This window comes from Vipera ursinii, assembly GCF_947247035.1.
Source record: "Vipera ursinii genome assembly, chromosome: 2".
Taxonomy (NCBI): Eukaryota; Metazoa; Chordata; class Lepidosauria; order Squamata; family Viperidae; genus Vipera; species Vipera ursinii.
Window position 1 is genome coordinate 215,735,053 of NC_139513.1, and position 23,683 is coordinate 215,758,735.

General features: G+C 43.7%; 1 protein-coding gene across 1 annotated transcript; it reads right to left on the minus strand.

The window, feature by feature from the left end:
* Positions 1 to 1,561: 1,561 nt before the first annotated feature.
* On the minus strand, positions 1,562 to 23,683 carry ACER2 (alkaline ceramidase 2). The gene is made up of 6 exons (XM_083352150.1): positions 23,390 to 23,683; positions 20,251 to 20,365; positions 18,605 to 18,746; positions 8,311 to 8,448; positions 6,648 to 6,785; positions 1,562 to 4,597 (listed from the first exon to the last, which is right to left on the minus strand). The coding sequence occupies exons 1-6, from the start codon at positions 23,495 to 23,497 to the stop codon at positions 4,411 to 4,413; spliced, it is 828 nt and encodes a 275-aa protein (XP_083208276.1). The 5' UTR covers positions 23,498 to 23,683; the 3' UTR covers positions 1,562 to 4,410.

Below are 23,683 nucleotides of genomic sequence, written 5' to 3' on the forward strand. Positions count from 1 at the left end.
CAAGAGGAACAAAATTCTATTACCAGAATTGAAGATGTTTCTTGGATGAGAAATGAAACATCTTCAAGAAAAAACAAAAGTCCAGTTGCCTTTTGGAAAAGTACCTTTGGGACAATCATGACCTGGATGACTGAGACTCTCCACAGAGGAACAAAATTCTGCTACCTGAACAAATCCCTAATTGGGGATTTTATCCCAATTGCTTTTAAAAAGGAAATCTTCAAATCAAACCAAAACTGAAGAGATTTCTAGCCTTCCAAGTTGCATAAAGATACTTTAAAGAGCCTTTAAATGGCACTATTTCCTTCCATTTGTTCTACATGTGTTAACCCATCTCCCTTGTATTTTAAGAAATCCTTCATAGTTCCACATCCCATAAAAAAATAAATCACAATAATAAAAGTTATGACTTGCTCTAAATATATTTATAATTTATTACCATTACTGTTCGAAGACATATCCAATTTTAGGGCAAAAAGTTTCCTTATCCATTTAGTAGCCCTGCCCGTTTTCTCTACATACGGGTGTGAACTCTGCCAAAATACCCTATTTCCATGATGAGAGCAGCAACTACCATTTGCCTTATACAAGGCAAACCGCCATGGAAGATGAGAAGAGGAATTGCACATATCTCCAGTTCTCTACATCTGTGGTTTTCATAGTGGTATGCCTACATCCCAGAGGTGTGCAAAATCATGTACTGAGGTTCGGGAAGAAAATATTAAAATATCCATTTGCATTTATTTTTATCCAAAAATAGAAAATTAATCTATTCTAAGAGTATACAAAATGTACCAGGGCCTATGTTTTATATGGTACGTATTGTTCCGAAGTGCATGGATATCACTGAGAAATCAATAAGCATATATTGGGAGGGCATGATCGAAAATCTTTTATTGATAAGGGTACAGATTTTAAAAAGTTTGGAGACCGCTCCTCTAGATCATTGCTTCCTATTTCAACACTCACTTTTAAGAAAGGAAGTACTTTTAATTACAGTACAGCAGTGAAGAATGAATGAAGCCACTTGTTCATCAGAACAGAAAGCAGAGTGGATCTTTGCATAAAAGGTTATCAAAAAAAATATCATCAAGATACCAATCTTGAGGTCCTAATCAAGTGGTTACATCCCAGAGAAAGTTTGTCACCATTATGTATAAAGAAACACAGCGCAGATGCTTTCAGACGTATTAATATACCTGAGAATGATTGAATCTAACCTTTAAAAAAACACAAGAAACCACATGAAAAGGTTTCTCAGCATCGTAATATATGTCTCCACATATATTGCTATACACAAAAGATTTAAAATAAATAACTGCACAGTTGCAACTAAAGCCCAGAAAATTCACATTCCCCCCCCCCCCCCGCCCCGAGAATGAGAAGAAAAATATTTTGTTTGGCATAACTGAACAAGCGGAGACTAGAGTTCTTTTAAACAGTCCCCTACTAGTTGTTTACTAAAAAGCTCTTTTCTATACTGCCCCCCCAAAAAATGAGACACATACAATGAAGAACTTTTACATTTCATAAATGTTCATCTCCATATTTTCTCCTTATCTGTACAGCCTTGTGCAGTTCTTCAAACACATGCCAACTTCATGTCAAATGTAGGTAGTGGAATTGAAGCTATAATTTATTTATTTTTTTAATGTTGCTGATATAAGACAGAAAGTACTTAAATAATTCTGAGACCGTCTATTTCCCAGACTCAAAAGCTTCTGTCCTAAATTGCTAAAGTAATTTCAAAATAAGCATTACTGTTTCTATTTTTATTTTCTTGTAACACTGTAAACCAGTATTTCAGGTTTCAAAAGCTTGACAGTAATAACTGAGAACTGCAAATTAAGGGAAAAATAGGTAACTTTTTAAATAAAAGAAAATAAAAATAAAGCTACCTACGGCCTTTCAGCAGGCATCTTACAACATAGAGAACACTACATATGTTACTGCTGGTTTGTTTTGTTTAAAAAAAGGGAAAAAATCATCTTTTAACCTTCTGCTCTTCCACCTATCTTCATCCCATTCTTGGCTCTGTTGCTGCATTTTTCAAAGACTTCCCAATGAACCCACAACACCTAGCATCAAAAGGGGCATGAACCCTTGGCAATCATTTAGGAATACCAAGATACAACTAACACGCCTGCCTATCCATTTGTACAAGCTGGAGACCCCAAACAGCTGTCTCAAATCACTCAGAACTCCCAACTCAGACAAGCTCAAAATTTTATGGGATTAAGATCTGTGCTGGTAATCAGCTGGCTAGAGATGGGGGGGAACTGGCAAAGTACAACTATATCATTGCTGTGTTGGTGACTTCATCTACACTCATTTTGCCATCGGTTGGCCAAAGAAATCTGCCTCAAGCCATCGGGGAAACGTCTACTGATAATCACTAAGGTAGACTGTCCCAGCTTTGAAAAATACAGATGTGTCTTCTATTCTTCAACTGCAGGACCAAACACTGTAGCTCAAAGGGGGAGCATTGAATTATCCTGTCCTAAAGTCGGGGACCAGGCCGTAATGATAAAGCCTTGCGGCACTCACTTGAGGCATGGAACTAGGCCGATCCAAAGCTTCCCCGCAATGGTAAAGCTGTCTCAATCAACTTGGTCATCCCACTTTGGAAAAGTTTCACACGGCCAGTGGCTCCCAACTGGCCCCATTTATTTAACACTCCATGCAACATTTCTGGCAATGCATCAAGGAACTGAGCAGTCACCACCAAATGCAATAGAAAGGAATAAAACATCTAATTCAATTCCACAATCAAGCACAAATATTTACCCAGTTTGGTCCATCAGCCACTGAGTAACTTTAGTTGCAAGACGTGGTTTTTTTTTTGTTTTTGTTTTTACAGCTATAACTTTACAACTTTTTTTTTACATTTTTATATCCAGGGATAGAAATGCATATGCTAGAAAACAAACCAACTTATTTGTAGTCTGTATTTTCCTTTCCCCCCAAACCACTAAGCTGTGGCGTATTATTTATCGAGCATCGCATCTTGTATTAGCCCATGTCTTACATTTAAATCATTTAAATGTACAACAGAAAGGGTTATTTAAAAAGCGACATTAAAAGCTCCAAAATTAATAGGACTCACTGCAGTCATCTACAGGATCAGTCGGGGGGGGAAAAAAATCAAAATAACGAGTATCCATCGGAAGCCCGTTTTTTCTCCTGCATCACAAAAAAAGGGCTGAACTTTTAACCACATGGTCATGAGCCCCATTTTGATTTTACTGACTCCCTGACACGTGTTTTAACAAAGGTTAAAATATTTCAGAATCTGGGAAACATTCCAATTTATGCAGAATTTAAGAAGCTTCCACACCTGCAGAAACCAAAGTACTGATTTCTTCACTGTCCTTGAAATTTAGTTACATTTGCTTAAAAATGGAAATGAATAATGAGGCTTGATTGGTCTCTACATAACTATCTCCTAAAAGTGTGTCATAGCAACAAGAGGCAAAAAAACCCCAGACTGATAATTAAACTAAATCCTTTCCAAATTCGTTTGTTTGCTTGCAAAGAATGTGGAATTAAAACGGAGATTGAGAGATAAACTGCTTTTTTTTCTTCTTTCAGAAATCTGGTAGATGATTGCCAAATTGCTTCTCCTTCCAAGAACTCGGCTGAAATATGACTTAACTGCCTGGTAAAAGCCTCACAACCCGTCATTTCAAGTACAATTTTTATTCCTTCACTGACTTTTCTCCTACATCTTAATTTCCTGAACTATCAGTAAACAAGTCTCCAAGAGTGAACTATTGTAAGTGGATAAAAAAACCCACAACATTGTCATATGTTTATGATATTTTGATGGATTAAGAGAGCCAGCTTCTGAAAGATTCTTCTCCTCTTAAACTTGACCCAGAGTTTAAAGGGATTTCATTGGTTCAATTAACGTGTAAATATACGCAGGCAGCAGAGGAGGAGTATGTGCAAAGCAATTCTATTTAAATCCTTAATAGAAAAAATCTGGCGATCATTTCCCAAAGAGAACACAGCCATCCACACACTCGCAGAGACGAGACGCCTGCTTTTCCACTCCTCCTTGCTTAATACGGCAGGGTTAAGATGTCACCCAGTTCCTTGCCCACCAAGAGTGACAGGCAGTCAAAGTAGAAGAGAAATAACTTTACTTTTGGGGGAGGGGAGGAGGGGGAGAGGTGCACTTGTGGAAACGCAGGCTTCCTGCTTTCCGTGTTTCCTCGTTGTTGCAGATTCAGGCACACTGAGGCCACCTGGGAACAAACGTTTTGAGATTCTGCTCGGACAACCTCGTCGGGTGTCCTCTGCTGCCGAGTGAGGAGAGCAAGGACTTCATTGGGCAAACTTCCCACGAGAGATTCAGGCCCTTTGGAGAAAGAGCCGGTCAAGTGGAGGGGACGCTTCCACTGCCTTTCAAGTAATCTTGAGGGGAGACTTCTTGTGAGCACAGAGGAGTGTGACATAGGGGACCCCGATGAATGCCCACTTCTCACTGGGCCAGAACTTGATGACGGGACCTTGTTCGGGGATCTCGGAGACAGCATCAAAATAGGCAAAGCAGACGCAGCCCAGGTAAGCTGCAATGCAGATGAGGATGTGCCTGGAAAAGACAGAAAGAAGCAAAAGGACTAAGGGTTGTTTTTGATTTCAGGTCTTAGAACGTAGAATAATGGAGCTGGAAGGCATCTGGAGATCTTCTAGTCAAACTCCCTGCTAGAGAAAGGAAACACTCTACCGTTTTCCAGTCTCTTTTTGAAAGCCTCGAGTGACGGAGCACCCACAACTTTTGAAGGCAAGCTATTCCACTGGTTGATTGCTCTCACCATTAGGAAATTCCACCTTAGTTCTAAGGTTGCTTCTTTCCTTGATTAGTTTCCATCCATTCTTTTTTGTCCTGCCTTCTGGTGCTTTGGAAAATAGTTTGACCCCCTCTCGACTTTGTAGGAGCCCCTCAAATATTGGAACAGTGCTATCATGTCCCCTCTAGTTCTTCTTTTCATTAGACTGGACATAGGTAAAGGTAAAGGTTCCCCCGCACGTGCATGCTAGTCGTTTCCAACTCCAGGGGCCGGTGCTCATCTCCGTTTCAAAGCCGAAGAGCCAGCATTTGTCCAAGGACATCTCTGTGGTCATGTGGCCGGCATGACTAGACGCCAAAGGCGCACAGAATGCTGTTACCTTCCCACCGTGGTGGTCCCTATTTTTCTACTTGCATTTTTAGGTGTTTTCGAACTGCTAGGTGGGCAGAAGCTGGGATGAGTAACAGGCGCTCACTCTGTTACGCGGCACTTGGGATTCGAGCTGCCAAACTGCCGACCTTCTGATCGACTAGCTCAGCGTCCTAACCCACTGAGCCACTGCGTCCCTAGACTGGATATACCTAATTCCTATAACCGTTCTTGGTATGTTTTAGCCTCCAGCCCCCCCCCCCCAACTGTTGCTCTTCTCTGCCCTCTTTGACAAGGAGGAGCATCGCTTGGGGTCTGTGGAAGCAGCAAAGTATGCAATTTGCAGGGAAGAGCAACTACGAAGCTTCCCCGAGAAATGGAGAGCTTTTGTACAAGTTTTATTTTTGTACTACTCACACGACAACACAGAAAACATTCAGTAGCTGCTCTGCCTTCTGTTGTACCCTGGAAACAGGGTGTAAAACAGATTGTGTGTGTTGTGAAGGCAAGCTGGGATCCCAGGGCTCAACTTGAGGACACTGAGAGGGCCCAGGGGGAGTTGTTAACACTTTTATATGTGCATCGGCAACTTTTTCCTCTCTGCAAAGAAGGCAAATTAGCTTCCTTTCTCAGAGATGCTGATTTGAGATCTCACAATATGAACCAACTGCTTCTAGGAGTACTGGCTCTCTGATTGAAGGGAAATAAGGTTCCAATCAGAATTTGAAGCAGAAATGGAGGTAATTCTTGGTTTGTGGGCCACCTGGAGCCCCTGGACTATTTTTTAACAATTCCAAAGACCCTCAAGACTCTGAAATTCGATAATCTGTCAAAAATAGGAGACATCGATTATAGCTAGGAAATAACGGTTTACACCAGGGGATCCAATCTTCACAACTTGCTGAGATTTGTGGACTTCAGCTCCCACAGTTCCTCAGTCAGCATAGCTGTTGGGGAATTCTGGGAGTTGAAGTCCACAGATCTTAAAAGTTGTCAAGGTTGGACCACTCCTCCCCCGCCCGGTTTAAACTTCAGAACAGACTTCCAGCATTGTTCCCTCAATATTCCACCCCTAGCTATAGCATCCCTGCAAAATCTCAGAAAAATCTTTGCCCCTAGTGTAATCCCTCTGCTATCATGTGTCATTGTTCCACCCACTGTAACTCGTAGCACCTCCACCCAAAAATATCAGCCTCCAGTTATGAAAGGAGACTCAGCAATTTCTTTATTCCCGGGAATCTTAACACACTCTGTTATGCTATTGCCAGAGCACAAATGAGGGAACAGAAATATATTTTTCTACCAGAATTTATTTCTTTAGTGCTGCCTAACTTGACTGATTTAAGGAACAAACTAATCACCTTAAGAAAGATCTGATTTTAATATGAAACACACCAAGAAATCGTGCTGCTGTTAGAATGAAAACAGGTATATACCAGCAAAGGGAAATACTTTAAAAAGGAGAATAAAACTAGGACTCACCATACGCAGTGTAAATAAGGAAAATTAAAAGATGACCAAATCTCACAAAATACTTTGTCGCTAATCCAACAAAATAGTGCCAGCATCCACCACAGTCCAGAAAATAGTCCCAGCTTATACACTCGGACATTGTCACACCTAGAAGCAAAAGTGATAACTGGGAGTTATATCAGCAGTAGTGTAAAGGAATAAAATGCGTGGAAGCTTAAATCAACCTGGATTATTGACCAAAATACAGTTTTTAGTAGGTCTGTTGAATTATGATGGACACAAGGGAAATGTCAGAGATAGGAATGTCTACAGGTTATGGTCCAAAAAATCAAGATGGATTGATCGAAGCTCGGCCCAGAAACCACACAGCAATGTAGCCACTACTTTTTGGGACTATAGCTGACCAGAAGCATGCAAGCAGCCAAATTTCAAGTATAGGAGATGTCACAGAATTTGATCTTACTGGACTTAATTCTTCTACCTAAAAAGGCGAATTTGAAGAATTCTGCTTCCTTCTGCAACAGTATACCATCACCTAGTTCCAGGGTAGGCAACCTTGGCTCTTTTATGACTCATGGACTTTTATGACTTGTGACTGGCCCAGGAATTCTGGGAGTTGAAGTCATAAAAGAGCCAAGGTTGCCTACCCCTGACCTAGTGCAATAACACTTGGGGAAGGGGGATGATTTTTGCTCACTGAGAAGAAAATCTAACATCTATCAGACTTCTTCCATGACTTCAATTTTGGTTTAAATTTGGTATATATACATGGTTTATATCAATTACACACACACATGTATGGATGTGTATGTATATGTATGTATATATGTATTCTTTATATGGCACCACTACACTGGTCCATAACTTATGATTATGAGATTCTTTCGAGCATTGACCATGGATGGTTTGAATTTTCATTGATGGCTACCCTGTACTACGGCAGCTAATCCAGGTTCTGTATTTAGGGGAGTATTCTCTGTATTTAACATAAGAGCTTCTAACGCCTCAAAATGGGGGGTTCAGACCACATGCTACACTTGGAGATACTAACTTCATTTTAAGTTATGTATCAAGCAAGTTTATAAAGTGGGGGGGAGTAAGAATACTTCTAGGACCACACTACCACTGAAAAAGCCAAATGACAACTTTCAACTAGAAATGAGATGAGGTTGTGCTGGAACAAACTGCACCAGCACCGGACAGCCCATCTGGACTTAGATCAGGGGTAGGCAACCTTGGCTCTTTTATGACTCATGGACTTCAACTCCCAGAATTCCTGAGCCAGCAATGCTGAGGGGAAAGGGAGAGGTTTCCATACGGAGCCATGCTGGCTCAGGAATTCTGGGAGTTGAAGTCCACGAGTCATAATAGAGCCAAGGTCGCCTACTCCTGGTCTAGTCAGTGGTTAAGGTACCAGGCTAGACTGTGAGTTCTAGTCCCCCCCCCCTTAGCCATGAAAGCCAGCTGGGTGATCTTGGGCCAGATCCTCCTGCTCTGACCAACTCACCTCACAAGATTGTGGTTGTGTGGAACATAGGAGAAGGAAGGTATGTTGGATATTTCCGCTGCCTGGAGTTATTTGTAAAAACAATAAAGGCAGGTTCTAAATAAATGAATTTGTCACACATCTAAGTGTAATTTATCTGCTTTGTTTTACCAGTCTGGTACGTACCTTTTAAGTTCTGCAATAAGTAGGGCACTGCAGGGAAGACCTAATGTCATCAAGGAGATGTTATTAATGGCAGGCTTAACAAAGGCGAGACAGGTAGTGACTCCAGAAAGAATGCCCACTGCTGCTTTGAACCGGCCTCTGCAAAATTATATATATATATATTTGTAAATAATATCACTTGAGGATGAAACGAAGACATAAAAACAGGTGTCAAAAACTATTTGCACAGTATAATTAATGCTTCAGGTGTCTTGAGAGAAGAAAAACAGCCACAGGTTTTGCAAATTCAAATGCTTTTGTTTTAAAGGACTATGCGGAATGGAGGACCACATACTTTACTTACTTAGAAAATGTATATTCTGCCCATTTCCAATTGTTTGCAAAAATGTACAAGTACTGTAGTCCTCGACTTATGGCCAGGAAATTTGGTCGCAAGTTGTTGCCACGTGATCAGACTTGATTTTACAACTGCTTTTTTTTTTTTTTACAACAGCCATTAAGTGGGTCGTGTGAATCAAATCCAGCTTATCCAATCGATATTTTTTGTCAGAAAATGGCAAAAAAAGTCACAAAAGATGATCACGTAACACTGGATATTGCAACCAGTCATAAATGTGTCAGTTGTCATGTGCCCAAAATGCAATTACATGACCAGGAAGTGCAGGACTTGTAACTTTTTGAGAAGAGGCTGTAAGTCCATTGTAACTTTGAATGGCCGTTAAGCAATCAGTCACAAGTCAAGGATTGCCTGTAATAAAATGAAACAATCACCGCTTCTGTAAAAGGCATTTCACTCTAGATCCTAGGTGAACACGAATAATTTAAAACCTCTCTCCGGTAACAAGGAGAGGATCCGGTTTAATTACAGCAACTCTTGGTTCCACTTGCATTATGGGGAAAAAACCCAACAAAGAAATTACGGACAATAAAATGTATCTGTACCAAGATCTGGAAACAGTGCCTCATTGTGCAAAGCAAACAATAAAGGAATAAATGTCAGTCAAGAAGAATAAAGGTCATAATTAAGTTCCAGTTCAAAAGATTTATTGCTCCATCCTAGGCACAAGAATCTTGTCAAGTACAGGGTGTACAAAGCCTTACACAACTTAGACCAAAGTTAGGCATCAGACAACTTGATGTAGGAAAAGAGCAGGCTGAACAAGTTGAGCCCAACCCTTCCTGAATTCCACTGACCCTTATCTGGTGAGGATTTATTCACAACAGAAGTCAGGAAAGGTTGGACTTAGACCGTTTGTGAGAACATAACGACTCTAGGCTGACGAGTCGCTTAACTTGCTCTGCCTGCTCTTTTCCCACATCATGTTGTCTTACGCCTAACTGCAGTCTACGTTGTGCAAGATTCTGTACACTCTTTGTTGTTGTTGTTAGCTGAGAAGTCGTGTCTGACCCATCGCGACCCCATGGACATTGTTCCTCCAGGCCTTCCTGTCCTCTACCATCTTCTGGAGTCCATTTAAGCTCACACCTACTGCTTCAGTGACTCCATCCAGCCACCTCACTCTCTGTCGTCCCCTTCTTCACTTGCCCTCAATCTTTCCCAGCATTAGGCTCTTCTCCAGTGAGTCCTTCTTTCTCATTAGGTGGCCAAAGTATTTGAGTTTCAGCTTCAGGATCTGGCCTTCTAAGGAGCAGTCAGGGCTGATCTCCTCTAGGACTGACTGGTTTGATCGCCTTGCAGTCCAAGGGACTCGCAGGAGTCTTCTCCAGCACCGTAGTTCAAAGGCCTCCATTCTTTGGCGCCTCTTTGTACACTGATTAATATTTCTATGTTACTTATACGTAAGGGTGTAAGTCTATACATATGTTGTATATAGTATGCTTAAATGTGTGTTGTGCATGTGTGCACTTGAGAGCAAGCAGCTAAATTTATTTTTTTAATGTGTTCCATTGTGCCCACAGTAAAAAAAAAATGACAATAAAGGTTATCTGTCCGTCTGTCTGTCTATCTATCTAGCTCTAGTAATCACTTTGAATTGTGTTCAAAAATGCAAAAGGCAAAGTGAGCTATTTGGTCATTTCCAAGGTGGTTCTATTCGTCATCACACTCATCACTGCCCAACTGCTTTCTGTGCCAGGTACAATCTTGGCGCTGACTTTATGGGTGACCACATAAAGAAAATTCTGAGGATATGACTGCATGAACCACTGATAACAGGCTGCTAGTTGAAGATTACCTGTGTGGGTCGAGCTACAGGATGAAACCAAACAATGAGCTTGATTTAGGAATTCATCAGAATATATCAACAGCTCTCCCTTTAAATGAGCCCCTGTACTATGCTGTTCATACTCCCAAGTGCTAAATGTTGTAAGTGGCAAACGGTAAACTTATAATTGATCCTCTGAGAATTACAGCAGAACTGGTAAAAGAGTTTATGAACTGGCATCCGAGTCTTACTACACAAAAGGCGGTAAGCAGAGCTGGCGCCCTATCGCCTATTTCAACAGCCCATTTGTGAGATGGTAGCAAATGTTAATTTTTTTAAAAAAAGAAGTATATGAAATTACGCTCACAGAAACAGTAAAAACAGTTGTGTGGTGAATGAGGGAAAAAGTCATTATAAAGGCATGTTTTGCTGGAAAAAATGGAAGGTGCAAGGAGAATATTGTATAATGTGTACCATTTTATAAAACCCTAGTGAGAGCACACCTGGAATTCTGCAACCAGTTTTGGTTAGCATACTACAAAAAAGTTGAGACTTTGGAAAAAGTACAGAGAAGAGCAACTAAGATGATCAAAGTCCCAGAGACTAAAACATATGAAGAATGACTGCCGGACTTGGATTTGGCTCGCTAGGGGTGACATGATAGCAGTTTTCCAGTATTTGAGGGGCTGCTCCAAAGAAGAGGGGGTCAGATTATTCTCCAAAGCACCAGAGGGCAGGACAAGAAACAATGGATGGAAACTGATCAAAGAGAGAAGCAACCTGGAATTAAGGAGAAACTTCCTAACAGTGAGGACAATTAACCAGTGGAAAAGCTTGCCTTCAGAAAGCTTGCTCCATCACTGGAGGTTTTTAAGAAGAGGCTGGACAGTCACTTGTCTGAGATGGTATAGGTCAGGGGTAGGCAACCTCAGCTCTTTTATGACTCATGGACTTCAACTCCCAGAATTCCTGAGTCAGCACACCTGACTCAGGAAATCTGGGAGTTGAAGTCCATGAGTCATAAAAGAGCCGAGGTTGCTTACCCCTGGTACAGGTCCTCCTGCTCAAGCAGGGGGCTGGACTAGAAGACCTCCAAGGTCCCTTCCAGCTCTATTCTATTCTATTCTATTCTATTCTATTCTATTCTATTCTATTCTATTCTATTCTATTCTATTCTATTCTATTCTATTCTATTCTATTATTCTATTCTATTCTGTATACAAAGAAAAAAATCATTTGCAGAAACTGTAGTCACAGAACAAGGACTATAGATAATATTCAAAGAGAAAATGCAGAACAATTTTGGAAATTAAAAAAAATTGTTTTGGATGTAGAAGAAGAGGGAGAAACGCAAAGACTGCATAAGAGTGGCTAGAATTAAAAAATAAAAGTAACATCGTCCTTCTGGATGAAACTGAAGTGAGGGAGGGTAGGGGCGGTGGAGTGGCAGTTGTTGTGAGGGAGACCCTATGTCCGCGGGAGGCCACCACAGTCCAGATAGCCGGGTGTGAGTCCCTCCTCCTGAGATGTGGTCCCAGAGCTCAGTTGGGCTTGCTGCTGGTGTACGTTTCACCTAGACACGTGGCAGCAGCCCTGCCTGAGCTTCTCGATATCCTCTCAGGGTTGGTGGTTGAGTTCCCCAAACTTATTGTTTTGGGTGACTTCAACCTACCATCCCTGGGGGGATCATCTGAGTTAGCTCGGGAGTTCATGGCTTCCATGACGGCCATGGACTTGAAGCAGGTTATTCTGGGCCCAACTCATGGGGGGGGGTCACATGCTCGATCTGGTTTTTCTATCCGGACGGTGGTTAGATGATCTTGGGGGGGGGTTTTCCCCAATTAATTCACCCCTGTCATGGACCGATCATCATCTCCTGCGGATGGTCTTCCGTTTTGCCACTCCCTGTCGTGGGGTTGCTGAGCCAACAAGATGGTTCCGCCCTAGGCGCCTTATGGACCCTGAGCGGTTCCAAACTGCACTTGGGCCCCCACCTGCCTCCTTTGCTCACAGCTCGGTCGATGCCTTAGTGGAAGCCTGGGAAAGGGCAGCCACAGAGGCACTCGACCAAGTTGTACCCATGCGGCCCTTGACCCGACGCAGATCCCAACGGGCCCCATGGTTCTCCATGGAGCTCCGTGAGATGAAGCGTCGGAGAGGGGGCCTAGAGAGCTGTTGGAGGTCCAGCTGATCCGAATCCGACCGGTTACGACTAAGGTCGTTTACGAGAACTTATCTCGCAGCGTTGAGGGTGGCTAGGTCTAACCACTTTGCCACCCTCATCGCGTCCGCAGATAATCGCCCGGCCGCCCTGTTTAGGGTAACTCACTCTCTTCTTAATCAGGAGGTGAGGGAGGAACCCTTGCAGGGTCGAGCCGAGGAATTTAGTCGATTTCTGTCGGACAAAATCGCTCGGATCCGGACCGGTTTGGATTCCGACTGGGCAGAGTCTGACGAAGAGGATACGGGCGGCCTTGTCGATTTAATCTGGGAAGAGTTCGATCCTGTGACTCCTGAAGAAGTGGACAAGATCATGGGGAAGCTGAGCTCCACCACGTGTTTGTTGGACCCGTGCCCATCCTGGCTGACTTATGCAGCTCGGGATGGGACACGAGGCTGGCTCCAGGCAGTGATTACTGCCTCTTTGAGTCAGGGTAGTTTTCCCTCCGCCTTGAAGGAGGCGGTGGTGAGACCCCTCCTCAAGGAGCCTGCCTTGGACCCAGCAATTTTAAACAACTATCATCCTGTCTCCAACCTTCGCTTTTTGGCGAAGGTTGTTGAGAGTGTGGTGGCGCAGCAGCTCCCTTTGTTCTTGGATGAAGCTGACTACCTAGACCCGTACCAATCGGGTTTCAGGCCTGGGTACAGCACGGAGACGGCATTGGTCGCGCTGGCGAATGATCTCTGGCGGGCTCGGGACAGAGGTTGCTCCTCTGTCCTAGTCCTTTTAGACCTCTCAGCGGCTTTTGATACCATCGACCATGGTATCCTGCTGCGGCGTCTCAGGGGGTTAGGAGTGGGAGGCACAGTTCTCCAGTGGTTCTCCTCTTACCTCCTGGGACGTTCGCAGTGGGTGTTGGCAGGGGGGCAGAGATCGACCTTGAGACCTCTCATTTGTGGAGTTCCTCAGGGATCGGTTCTCTCGCCTCTCCTGTTCAACATCTATATGAAGCCGCTGGGTGAGATCATTCGTGGTTTTGGAGTTGGGTATCACCAATATGCTGATGATACCCAACTTTTTATTTCCACCCCAAACCACCCCAGCGATGCCCTCGACGTGATGTCCCGTTGCCTGGAGGCGGTCCGGGTCTGGATGGGGAGGAACAGGCTTCGACTCAACCCTGACAAGACTGAGTGGCTGTTCGTGCCGGCATCCCGGGAAATTCCGATTATTCCATCATTGGCCATGGGGGGTGAGCTATTACCCCCCTTAGATAGGGCCCGCAACTTGGGGGTCCTTCTAGATTCACAGCTCTCTTTGGAAGAGCATATTGGAGCTGTGACTAGGGGGGCCTTTGCCCAGGTTCACCTGGTGCGCCAGTTGCGGCCCTATCTAGACCGGGATGCCTTGCGCACAGTCACTCATGCGCTCGTGACCTCTCGTCTAGACTACTGTAATGCTCTCTACATGGGGCTGCCCTTGAGGTCCACCCGGAGACTCCAGCTGGTGCAGAATGCAGCCGCGCGAGTTGTCTTGGGAGTTTCCCGATACTCCCATGTTACACCTTTGCTCTGCGAGCTGCATTGGCTACCGGTTGCTCTCCGGGTGAGGTGCAAGGTGTTAGTGATGACTTACAAAGCCCTTCATGGCATGGGTCCGGATTACCTACGGCAACACCTGCGGCCGGCGTCAACTTCCCTCCGTCCAGTGCGCTCCCACAGAGAGGGCCTCCTCAGGGTGCCACCGATCAAAGAATGCCGATTGGTGACCCCCAGGGGGAGAGCGTTCTCTGTGGGTGCGCCAGACCTTTGAAACAGCTTACCGGTTGAGCTCCGGATGGCCCCCGACCTTCGCTCCTTCCGGCGCGATCTCAAAACTTTCTTTTTCGAACAAGCTGGCCTGGTTTGATGGGATGGGGTTGGGTTTTTATAAATAGTTTTAATTGTAATATGTATTAATTTTAAGGGCATAATGTTTAATGACTTTTTAATTTTTGTATATTTTTATTGTGTATTGCCCTGTTCACCGCCCTGAGTCCTTCGGGAGAAGGGCGGTATAGAAATCAAATTATTAAATTAAATTATTATTAAATTAAATTAAAGCTGGGGTGTCAAACTCAATTTCATTGAGGGCCGCATCAGCATTGCGGTTGCCCTCAGGGGGCCGGGTGGGTATGGCCAGGGTGGGCGTGGCCTACTGGGTGGGCGTGGCTAGAGTGCATATGGCCTAGTGGGTGGGCGTGGCCAGCTCTACATCGTTGGCATCAAGGGTGCCTATGGGGGCCTGGACAGGAGTGGGACAGATCTGGGGGTCTCTGGCGGAAGGAGGGTCTCTGGGCCAGGGCCAAGGCAGAGGGGGCCGTTCCCTCACTGTTTCCAGGATGGATTCGCGGACCACATGGAACCACTTCACGGGCCGGATCTGGCCCCCGGGCCTTGTGTTTGACATGTCTGGTTTAAAGGGATATTTTACAGATTTTTCTGGGAATTACAGAGAGCTAGTCTGGTGTAGTGGTTAAGGCATCAGGCTAGAAAACGGGAGTTTTTGAGTTTTAGTCCTGCCATGGACAGCAAGCTAGCTGAGTGACCTTGGGCCAGTCACTCTCTCTGCCCTGGGAAGAAGGCAAAGAGAGTCAACCCCGACTCAAAGGCGCATATAAGCAGAGAATTAAAACAAACACTGCCCTATTGCCCCCACCATGATGAAAAAGAAGTAATAAAAACTCTGAGAATATCGACATTTGGGAAGTAAGACACACTGACTTGTCGCCATCCTGGGGAGGGGAAAAAAAAGCCAGTATTACAAAAACAAAAACAAGCCTCAGAAAATACAGGCAGTCCTCAACTTATGACAATTGACCCCAAAGTTTCTGTTGCTAAATGAGACATTTGTTAAGTTGGTTGTTAAGTGCATCTGGCTTGCACACTGACTTTGCTTGTCAGAAGGTCTCAAAAGAAGGTGACCCCAGGACACTGCAACCGTCATCAATATGAACCCAGTTTGCCAAGCGTTTGAATTCTGATCCCGTGTGGAGATGCCGCAACAGTCGTTAAGTGTGAAAGACGGTCATAAGTCACTTTTTTTCAGTGCCACTGTTAACTTCGAATGGTCACTAAATGAACTGTTGTAAGTTGAGGACTACCTGTAACGCAAAAACCCTGAGGTTGGTCTGACTGCCATTAGCTACTGAAAGAGGGAATGGTTTTAAATAGATCTGAATTATGAAAGCACTTTCAACCCAAATTCAGGCAGCAAGGTCAAGTCTAGCAGTGTGTGTGTGTGTGTGTGTGTGTGTGTGTGTGTGTAGAAGTGCAAAAAATGCAATGCACCCATATCATAACCAGAGGTTTTTAGCAAGGCTTAACACAATAGTAAAAGTCTCTGTAAAAACCTTGCACTCTTGGCCACTCTGGGACTTCTGCGGCTGCGCTTGGCTCAGCCAGACCTTCTGCCTACCTTGCAGGCCACGGTGTGTGTCTGTGCGCGCTCAGTGGCAGGTATCTCAAACTGCTCCTATCATTGCAATAATCCTCAATCAATGTCAGCCACAACGCTCACATCTGTTAAGGCTCAATCACAATGCTACTACCTCAGAGTGACAGCAATGCTGAAGCACAGAAATGTTGTGGACCCTCAAAAGGCTGGAGACTTTCTCAGGTGCGTGCACGTGTGTGTGTATTGTATAAAATCACTGGCTTTTGTTCAGTAAGTTGTCAACCTAGAAACCGTCTCCGAAGGGCTGGATATAAATCCCTAAAGTAAAGGGTAATTTCTCAAATCCAGATTGCCCGATGACGGTGGGAGCTGTAGTTTAATAGATGTAAAAGGTGCTACGCTGGGGGACGACTAAGCTATTTTTCGTAATTTGTCACGTGGCAAATAAAGCCTTGGTGAGTAATCGACCATGTACTTATCAGAGATAGAGCGAAAGGAAGGGATTAACTGCAAATATGATATCTTTGCTCCTCTCGCCTTTGTTCTGGGGCTCAGGGCTATATGTTAATCTTATAATCTTTTTTCGGAAGAGCTGCTGAGGGATTAGACCAACCATCTCTAACCCAATTCTCTCTCATTACTCCAGCAACCGCCAACAAACATGCCACTTGAAAAATCCTAAACCTTTTCATAATTTTTTTCCTTGTGTCAGTATTTCAGCCTGCTCAGCCTTATCTATAATATTATGAAGAGCATCCAAAGTTCAGGGGAACTGAATGCTATATTGGTGGCAGCTATGATGTATAGCACTTAAGAATCCAGGCAGAAAAACTAGATTCTAAGACCAAATTCACCCAGAATAAACAGGTTTAGCCACAATCACCCAATGGGAATATATCTACATGCCCCTAAAGCTCTCATTTCCATGACTTTTAACTGGGCAAAAAGGTGCATCCTAGGTCCCCAACTTTAAACCAAGGTACCTTAAATGAGCTAACTTACAATATGTGTTCCAAATTCCAGATCCATGATTTTTGAGGAATGAAATTTGGGGAAGTTGTGGCTGCTTCAGAGCTAATGGCTGCTGCTGCACTGCTGCTAGGGTCAGGTGAACTTCATTTTCAACCTTTCATGACAGTTTCCCAGCCAGTCCAGCAATCCCTACCCAGCAACAGCCACTTAACTTGCTGAAAGAGAAGGGAATTGGAAGGAATAGGGAAGGAAAAAGGGAAGAGGAAGGCCCACGCAGCCTTCCTAACCCACACTGACCTTGACCTACACTGGCCCCAATGCAACATCTCTGACTTGCAGGGCACATCTCACATACTCTCAAGCATCCCCAGGGACCTTTCTCTACCAGCAACCTCCCCATGTGCTCTCCCTGATCTACAAGGCACCTCTCACACAGCCCTCTGACCCACACACACCCTTCCTGACGTACGCCACGCTTTTGCGCACCCTACCTGACCAATGTGGCATCTCTTACACGTTCCCCATGATCCCCACACAAGGGGCTGCATTCTACCTGACCTATGTGGCATTTCATAGACACACCCACACCCTCTTCCTGAACTGAGCAGCACCTCTTGCACATCCTCATGCACAATTCCTGACTCACAGCCCAGCATACCACTTGCGGGAGGGCAGAAGAAGGGAAGAGAACTGGTGCTGCCAGTTTCCCACAAGAAAACTCTATAGGAAGTTGGAAGTAGCTCCCACACTCACGAATTTGCCCACCTGTGGTCATTCTATTTCTCTGTTTAAGGAAGGAAATATGTCTGAACCAATGACCCATTGGGGCATCAATTTACTTAATTTATATCCCACATTTATTGTTTTTCTAGACAACTCAAAGCAGTGATCATACCTAATACTCCTTACTCCTCCTGTTTTCCCTCCTCTACAACAGTTCCGTGGCTGTGAGTTGGGCTGAGTGTATGTGACTGGTCCAAGGTCCCCCAGCCAGTTTTCACGCCTAAGGCAGGAAATCCATCATCTCCTGGTTTCTAGAGTGGTGCCTTAATAACCCACTAGACAAAACTAGTTTGTGTAGTTCTTCCTAACAGGGTAAATTCCATTAAGGCAGCGCCCTTTAATTTTCCAGCCAACATGCAAAAACAATCTTGAACTTTAACATTTATCTTCTGCCTTTTTTTGCATCAGTTATCAGTTATGCTATGTGGTAGCTACTTAAACACACTTTCCCATAACCTTAAATTTTGTGGCTAAACTGGGAGAAGCAGCTGTTTTGTCTTCTGCTTGGTCATTTGTCTTACCACAGGCAGCAATAGGAAGGCCATAACATAGGGAGGGTAACCGCAGGGCAAGTGGGAGAAGCTGTAACTGAACCGAATCCCAACCTGCCTGCCTATACAAAGGCAGACCTAAAGCTAAGGCTAGCTTACAACACATCGGTTCTAATATCCTGCACTTGTTTTTGTCAAGAATCATCTTTCTGCGTTCTTTCTTTCAAGAAAACAGGCACGATATCAAGGCACAGAAGCTGAAGGCAATGCTTTCCAGAGATATTTACCTGTCATTCCTAAACATTTTGGGTAGATACCTTCTGGGGAACCACATAGCCAGAGCACACATCAGGACCCAAAGTATAGCAAGTTCATCGAGCATCTGACCCAGGAAGCTAAGCGTAGCATGGAAGTAGACAGATCCAATGCCTGCAGAGATACCATAAACAATTATTATTCTGCCACCAAGGCATGGACATATCGCTGTTTTCCAACGGCTGTCTGAAAATTAAGACTTTGTACGTTAGATGAAACATACAATTAAAAAGTTACGAAGACAAAAAGGCCTCACTCGGCCTCCAAAAGCAATTGTTAATTTTAATGTACCTGTGTGCCAAATCTTCAATTTGCAAAGATTTTGCTTAGCCAGCCAGTCTTACGGAAATATTTAATTCAAAGATTCTGAAAAAGCATGGAAGCAGGAAAAATCCCGTGCAGTCCCTTTTGTCTAGAGCAGGGGTTCCCAATTGGGGGTGCGAGACAATACTCCAGGGAGTGTGAAAACTTGGGTTTCCAAATCAAAGTGCATACGCATAATTCGTCGACGTTGTTTTGAACTTTTGTTAAGGGGTGCGAGAATATACCAGAAGCGTTCTAGGGGCACGGGGTACAGAAAAGGTTGGGAGCCGCTGGTCTAGAGCAGGGGTCCTCAACCTTGGCCACTTTAAGACTTGTGGACTTCAACTCCCAGAATTCCTCAGCAAGCAAAGTCCACAAGTCTTAAAGTGGCCAAGGTTGAGGACCCCTGCTCTAGAGGAATAATTAATGATTTTCCAAATATAGTTATTTTTTATTCTTAGATTTTTATCCTGTTTTTACATACAGTATTTGGTCAACTCAAGGTGGTGAACATACTTAATACAGTACTCCAATAGAAGAGAGTATCTGTAGCCTAGGACTGAACTGTGGGGGGGGGGTCTTGGTGCTCTCCCAGCTTGGTTGTTTTCTTGCAGGTGTTTTATTACCAAACTAGGTAACATTATCAGTGGGGTATGTAGATGTTGTTTATCTCTATGTATCTGTTGATGGCTGATTTGTCGGTGTGCTAGGCTTCCAGGAATTCTCTTAACATTTTTTTTTTTTGGCTTGTTCTAGGATGCTCACATTAAAGGGCTCGTGATGTTCCTAATACTGTTCTTCGTTCTGTACATATTCTGCTTCCTAATTATACATAGTCCTCAATTAACAACCCATTCATTCAGTGACTGTTCAAAGTTACAACAGCACTGAAAAAAAATGACATTACCTTCTGTCACACTTACGACCGCTGCAGCATCCCCAAGGTCATGTGATCAAAAGTCAGATGCTTGGCAACTGCACACGGTTGCAGTGTCTGAAGTCATGCAATCATCTTTTGTAACCTTTTGACAAAGCAAAGTCAATGGGGAAGCCAGATTCACTTAACAATCGTGTTACCAACTTAATTGCAGTGATTCACTTAACAACTGTGGCAAAAAAGGTCACAAAATGGGGCAAAACTCACTTAACTGTCTCGCTGAACAATGAAAACTTTGGATTCTATTGTGGTCATAAGTCATAGTTACACACCCGTTCAATTGAGGTATCTTTTGATTTCATGGTAGTACATAATTTAAAAATGATAATAAACTCCTAATTTTCATGTCACATTTCATAAAAAGGCAGAATAACTTACCTACAACCACTAGCAAGGTCCATATTAAATATATTCCACTGTTGAAGCAGGTTGCATATTGTCGGAATAAGCACATGCATATAGGGGGCAAGACAAAAAATAAGACGTTGCTTATCTAGAGAGAAAAGTAGATAATATTTAAATAAGCAGAAAGAAATTACTCAATTTTTTTTCTACTAATCCTTCTCTCTGGAAGGCAATTTTGCACCATTAATCAAGTACGAGCCTTAGCAATCTCTCTCTCTCTCACTCTCTCTCTCTCACACACACACACAGTTAAAATTGTTCACATCTGCTCTGAGCAAGATTTTGTGAAACAATCTGGGATTCTTCTGAATTTGTAGAGATCAAGTGAGTGAAGAGGTATAAGCTCTGCCATCTGTTGCCGAAAGCTCTATTCAGCTCCTTCAGGGTAGTTGCTGGATTGTCTTAATCCAGCTATATTGGAAAACAATTCCCATTTCCCCTTTGATGGATGATTTCAGAGAAGGCAGTGAACTTCAGTTATAGAGGATCCTAAAAGAAAAAAGGTTATTTAGATCTCTTCAAGTCCAGATCTAGCCCAGAGAAATGTATAGAGAAGTAAGGTAAAGGTAAAGGTTCCCCCGCACATGCGTGCTAGTCGTTTCCGACTCTAGGGGCCGGTGCTCATCTCCGTTTCAAAGCCGAAGAGCCAGCGCTTGTCCGAGGACGTCTCCGTGGTCATGTGGCCGGCATGACTAGACGCCAAAGGCGCACGGAACGCTGTTACCTTCCCACCGTAGTGGTCCCTATTTTTCTACTTGCATTTTTACGTGCTTTCGAACTGCTAGGTTGGCAGAAGTAGTCAGAGAAGTAGTCCTTGCTTAATGGCTGCCCCATTTAGTCATCATTCAAAGTTATGATGGAGATGAAAAATTAACTACAGGTAGTCCTTGTGTTACTATAATTAGAACTGGTATTTTTGTCACTAAACAATGTGGTTCTAAAGTGTGACAATATATGAATGCTTTTCTTAGTGACAGCAATCCTAGCTGCTGTTGTTAACAAAATCCTACTATTGTCAGTATTTGGCCCAGACACCTCTTTCTGCTGTAATATCATAAAGCAGTTTCATGAAAGCTTAGAATACTTAATTCCTACTATAGGACCTACAGCTAATTTAGCAAATATTGCGGGAATAAGTCAACAAAATCACCTCCACTTAATCAAGCACACTGACTTTTGACTTGGTGTGGTTTATCTTCTTATATGTCCAAATAAAAACAACTAAGCTTGGGTAATGTAAAACTATGGAGGTTTGTCAACCACTACAGCCTCTTAAATGTAACTGAATTTGTCCAGAATCCTCTTTTCCTAAAGCAAAATTTAAAATTGACTGCAACAATTTGAGACCATTGCTTTGCTCTACTAATCAAGTGCAATCCATTTAAGCTTTAGCCTCCAATATGAAAAGCAAATTGCTTTCAAAGACAGCACTTAACTAAAAACGGAAACAATCCATCCAGAAAAGCTGCAAACACTTACGGTAATATTTTTTAGAATAAGAATACATATTCATTAACTTTGGAGGTTTTCTGCCATCCTTGATCATAAATGAACTAGGTTAACTTAACTAGGTTAACAATTAAATGTTCACAACATGCTAAGCTTGGTTAGTGTTTTGGGTAGCATAGTGTAGTATGTTAACATCAGTTTAGTAAGCGTCATGCTTCAATATATCCTGCAGATCCCAAAAAAGGGGGGGGATTAATTCAATAACCAGATTAATTGTGCTGTGCGAATGTGGTTGCCTCCTAAGGCCCAAATAACTACTACTCTAATAAAGTGTAAAACCCAACAAATGTACTCTACTGCCTTTTCACAAGGCACTAAAGAACTGGTTTTGCCATAAAACCTAGGCCCTGGTATCACGATGAGCCCACTTTAGCTGCTATTTCTGTTTTTAATTTTGGTTGGTTTTGTTTTCGCTGTTAGCCATCCAGGTTCGTGTATAGGAGGTGGGCAATCTACAAAGCAAATAAATTCCTCTTTCGGTTGTCTCTTCCAGTATTCCTCAACCTTAGCCAACTTTAGGAAGCGCGGATCTCAAACTCCCCGAATTCCGCAGCCTGGGAGTCGAGATCCGCGCGCTTTTTTTAAAAAAAAGAAAAGAAAAGAAAAAGAAAAAAGTTTTACTGCTAAGCTTGTAAGCCGCCCTGAGTCTTCGGAGAAGGGCGGGATATAAATGGAATTAAAATAAATATAAATAAATAAATAAATACTAAAGTTGCAAAAACTGCCGGTCTGCTCAAAATGTACGCGTAAGCGAAACCTCCCCCCGAGTCCTATCGCCGAGGCGCGTTTCGAGAAAGGCAACGGAACACCTTTAGGCGAAGGTGTTCTCGCAATGTTAATTAAACCTCGCTGGCTCTCTAGCCGAGTCAAGCCAAGAAGCCCTGGTTTTACAAACCGCACCGGGACATTTTAAAGCCAGAGCCTTGCCCGCCACGTTACGGGACAGTCAGGGCACCTGATGCACCCCACCCACCCCCCGTTCCTTCTTTTTTTTCCGTACCGTTTAAGTAAGGGAGAGAGCACGGGGGGGGAGGCTCAGCTAATCTCAATGTACACATGTTGTACTTTGACAATAAAGGTTTATTATATTATATTATATTATATTATATTATATTATATTATTATATTGTTATGTTATGTTATGATGTTATGTTATGTTATGTTATGTTATGTTATGTTATGTTATGTTATGTTGTTATGTTATGTTATGTTATATTATATTATGCTAAGTTTGTAAAGCCGCCCTGAGTCTTCGGAGAAGGGCGGGATATAAATGGAATTAAAATAAAATAAATAAAATAAAAAATATTATAAGCTCAAACTGGGCTATTCCAGCAGCGGCTTCCCAGGCACGCACCTCTTTCCAAACCCGCCGAGAGCAGCGGCGGGCAAGCAAGCAAGCAAGCAAGCAAGCAAGCAAGCAAGCAAGCAAGCAAGCAAGCAAGCAAGCAAGCAAGCAAGCAAGCGCGGGGCGATTGCAAACGTGCGCCCTTCTCCCTCGGCGAAAGCCCCGGGGCTCTTCGCTTTAAAGCTCGCCCGCGGACCGACGCCCTCCCCCCCGAGAGGCGGACGGACGACCGGCCGGCCGCTCCGGCTTACCCACCGTGTTGTAGAACTCGGCGATGGTGGGCACGATGGTGTAGTTATCCTCGCACCAGTCCAGCTCCGAGCTGCCCGCCCTCAGATGATCCCACCAGAGCAGGGCGTTCATGGCCAAACTCGCCCGCTGAGACGAGGCTGCCCCCGCAAGTACCAACTCTGGGCAACCGGCGCGGCGCAAGGCTGCAGCGACGTTCAAAAAAAGGCCGCTCCGCGATCCACTCGCCGCCTGAGCCTTGTTTGTTGTTGTTGTTTTTTCCTGCCTTGCCCGATTGGGAAGCGTCCCGACGTTTCACCC

Bases quoted from the DNA above. Each gene is read 5' to 3' on its own strand.
- ACER2 (XM_083352150.1), bottom strand. From the start codon at position 23,497: ATGAACGCCCTGCTCTGGTGGGATCATCTGAGGGCGGGCAGCTCGGAG. The intron at 18,747-20,250 runs GTAAGTTATTCT...GTATCTCTGCAG, and splicing joins GACCTTGCTAGTGGTTGTAG to GCATTGGATCTGTCTACTTC. The intron at 8,449-18,604 runs GTAAATATCTCT...ATAATTTTGCAG, and splicing joins AAAATGTTTAGGAATGACAG to AGGCCGGTTCAAAGCAGCAG.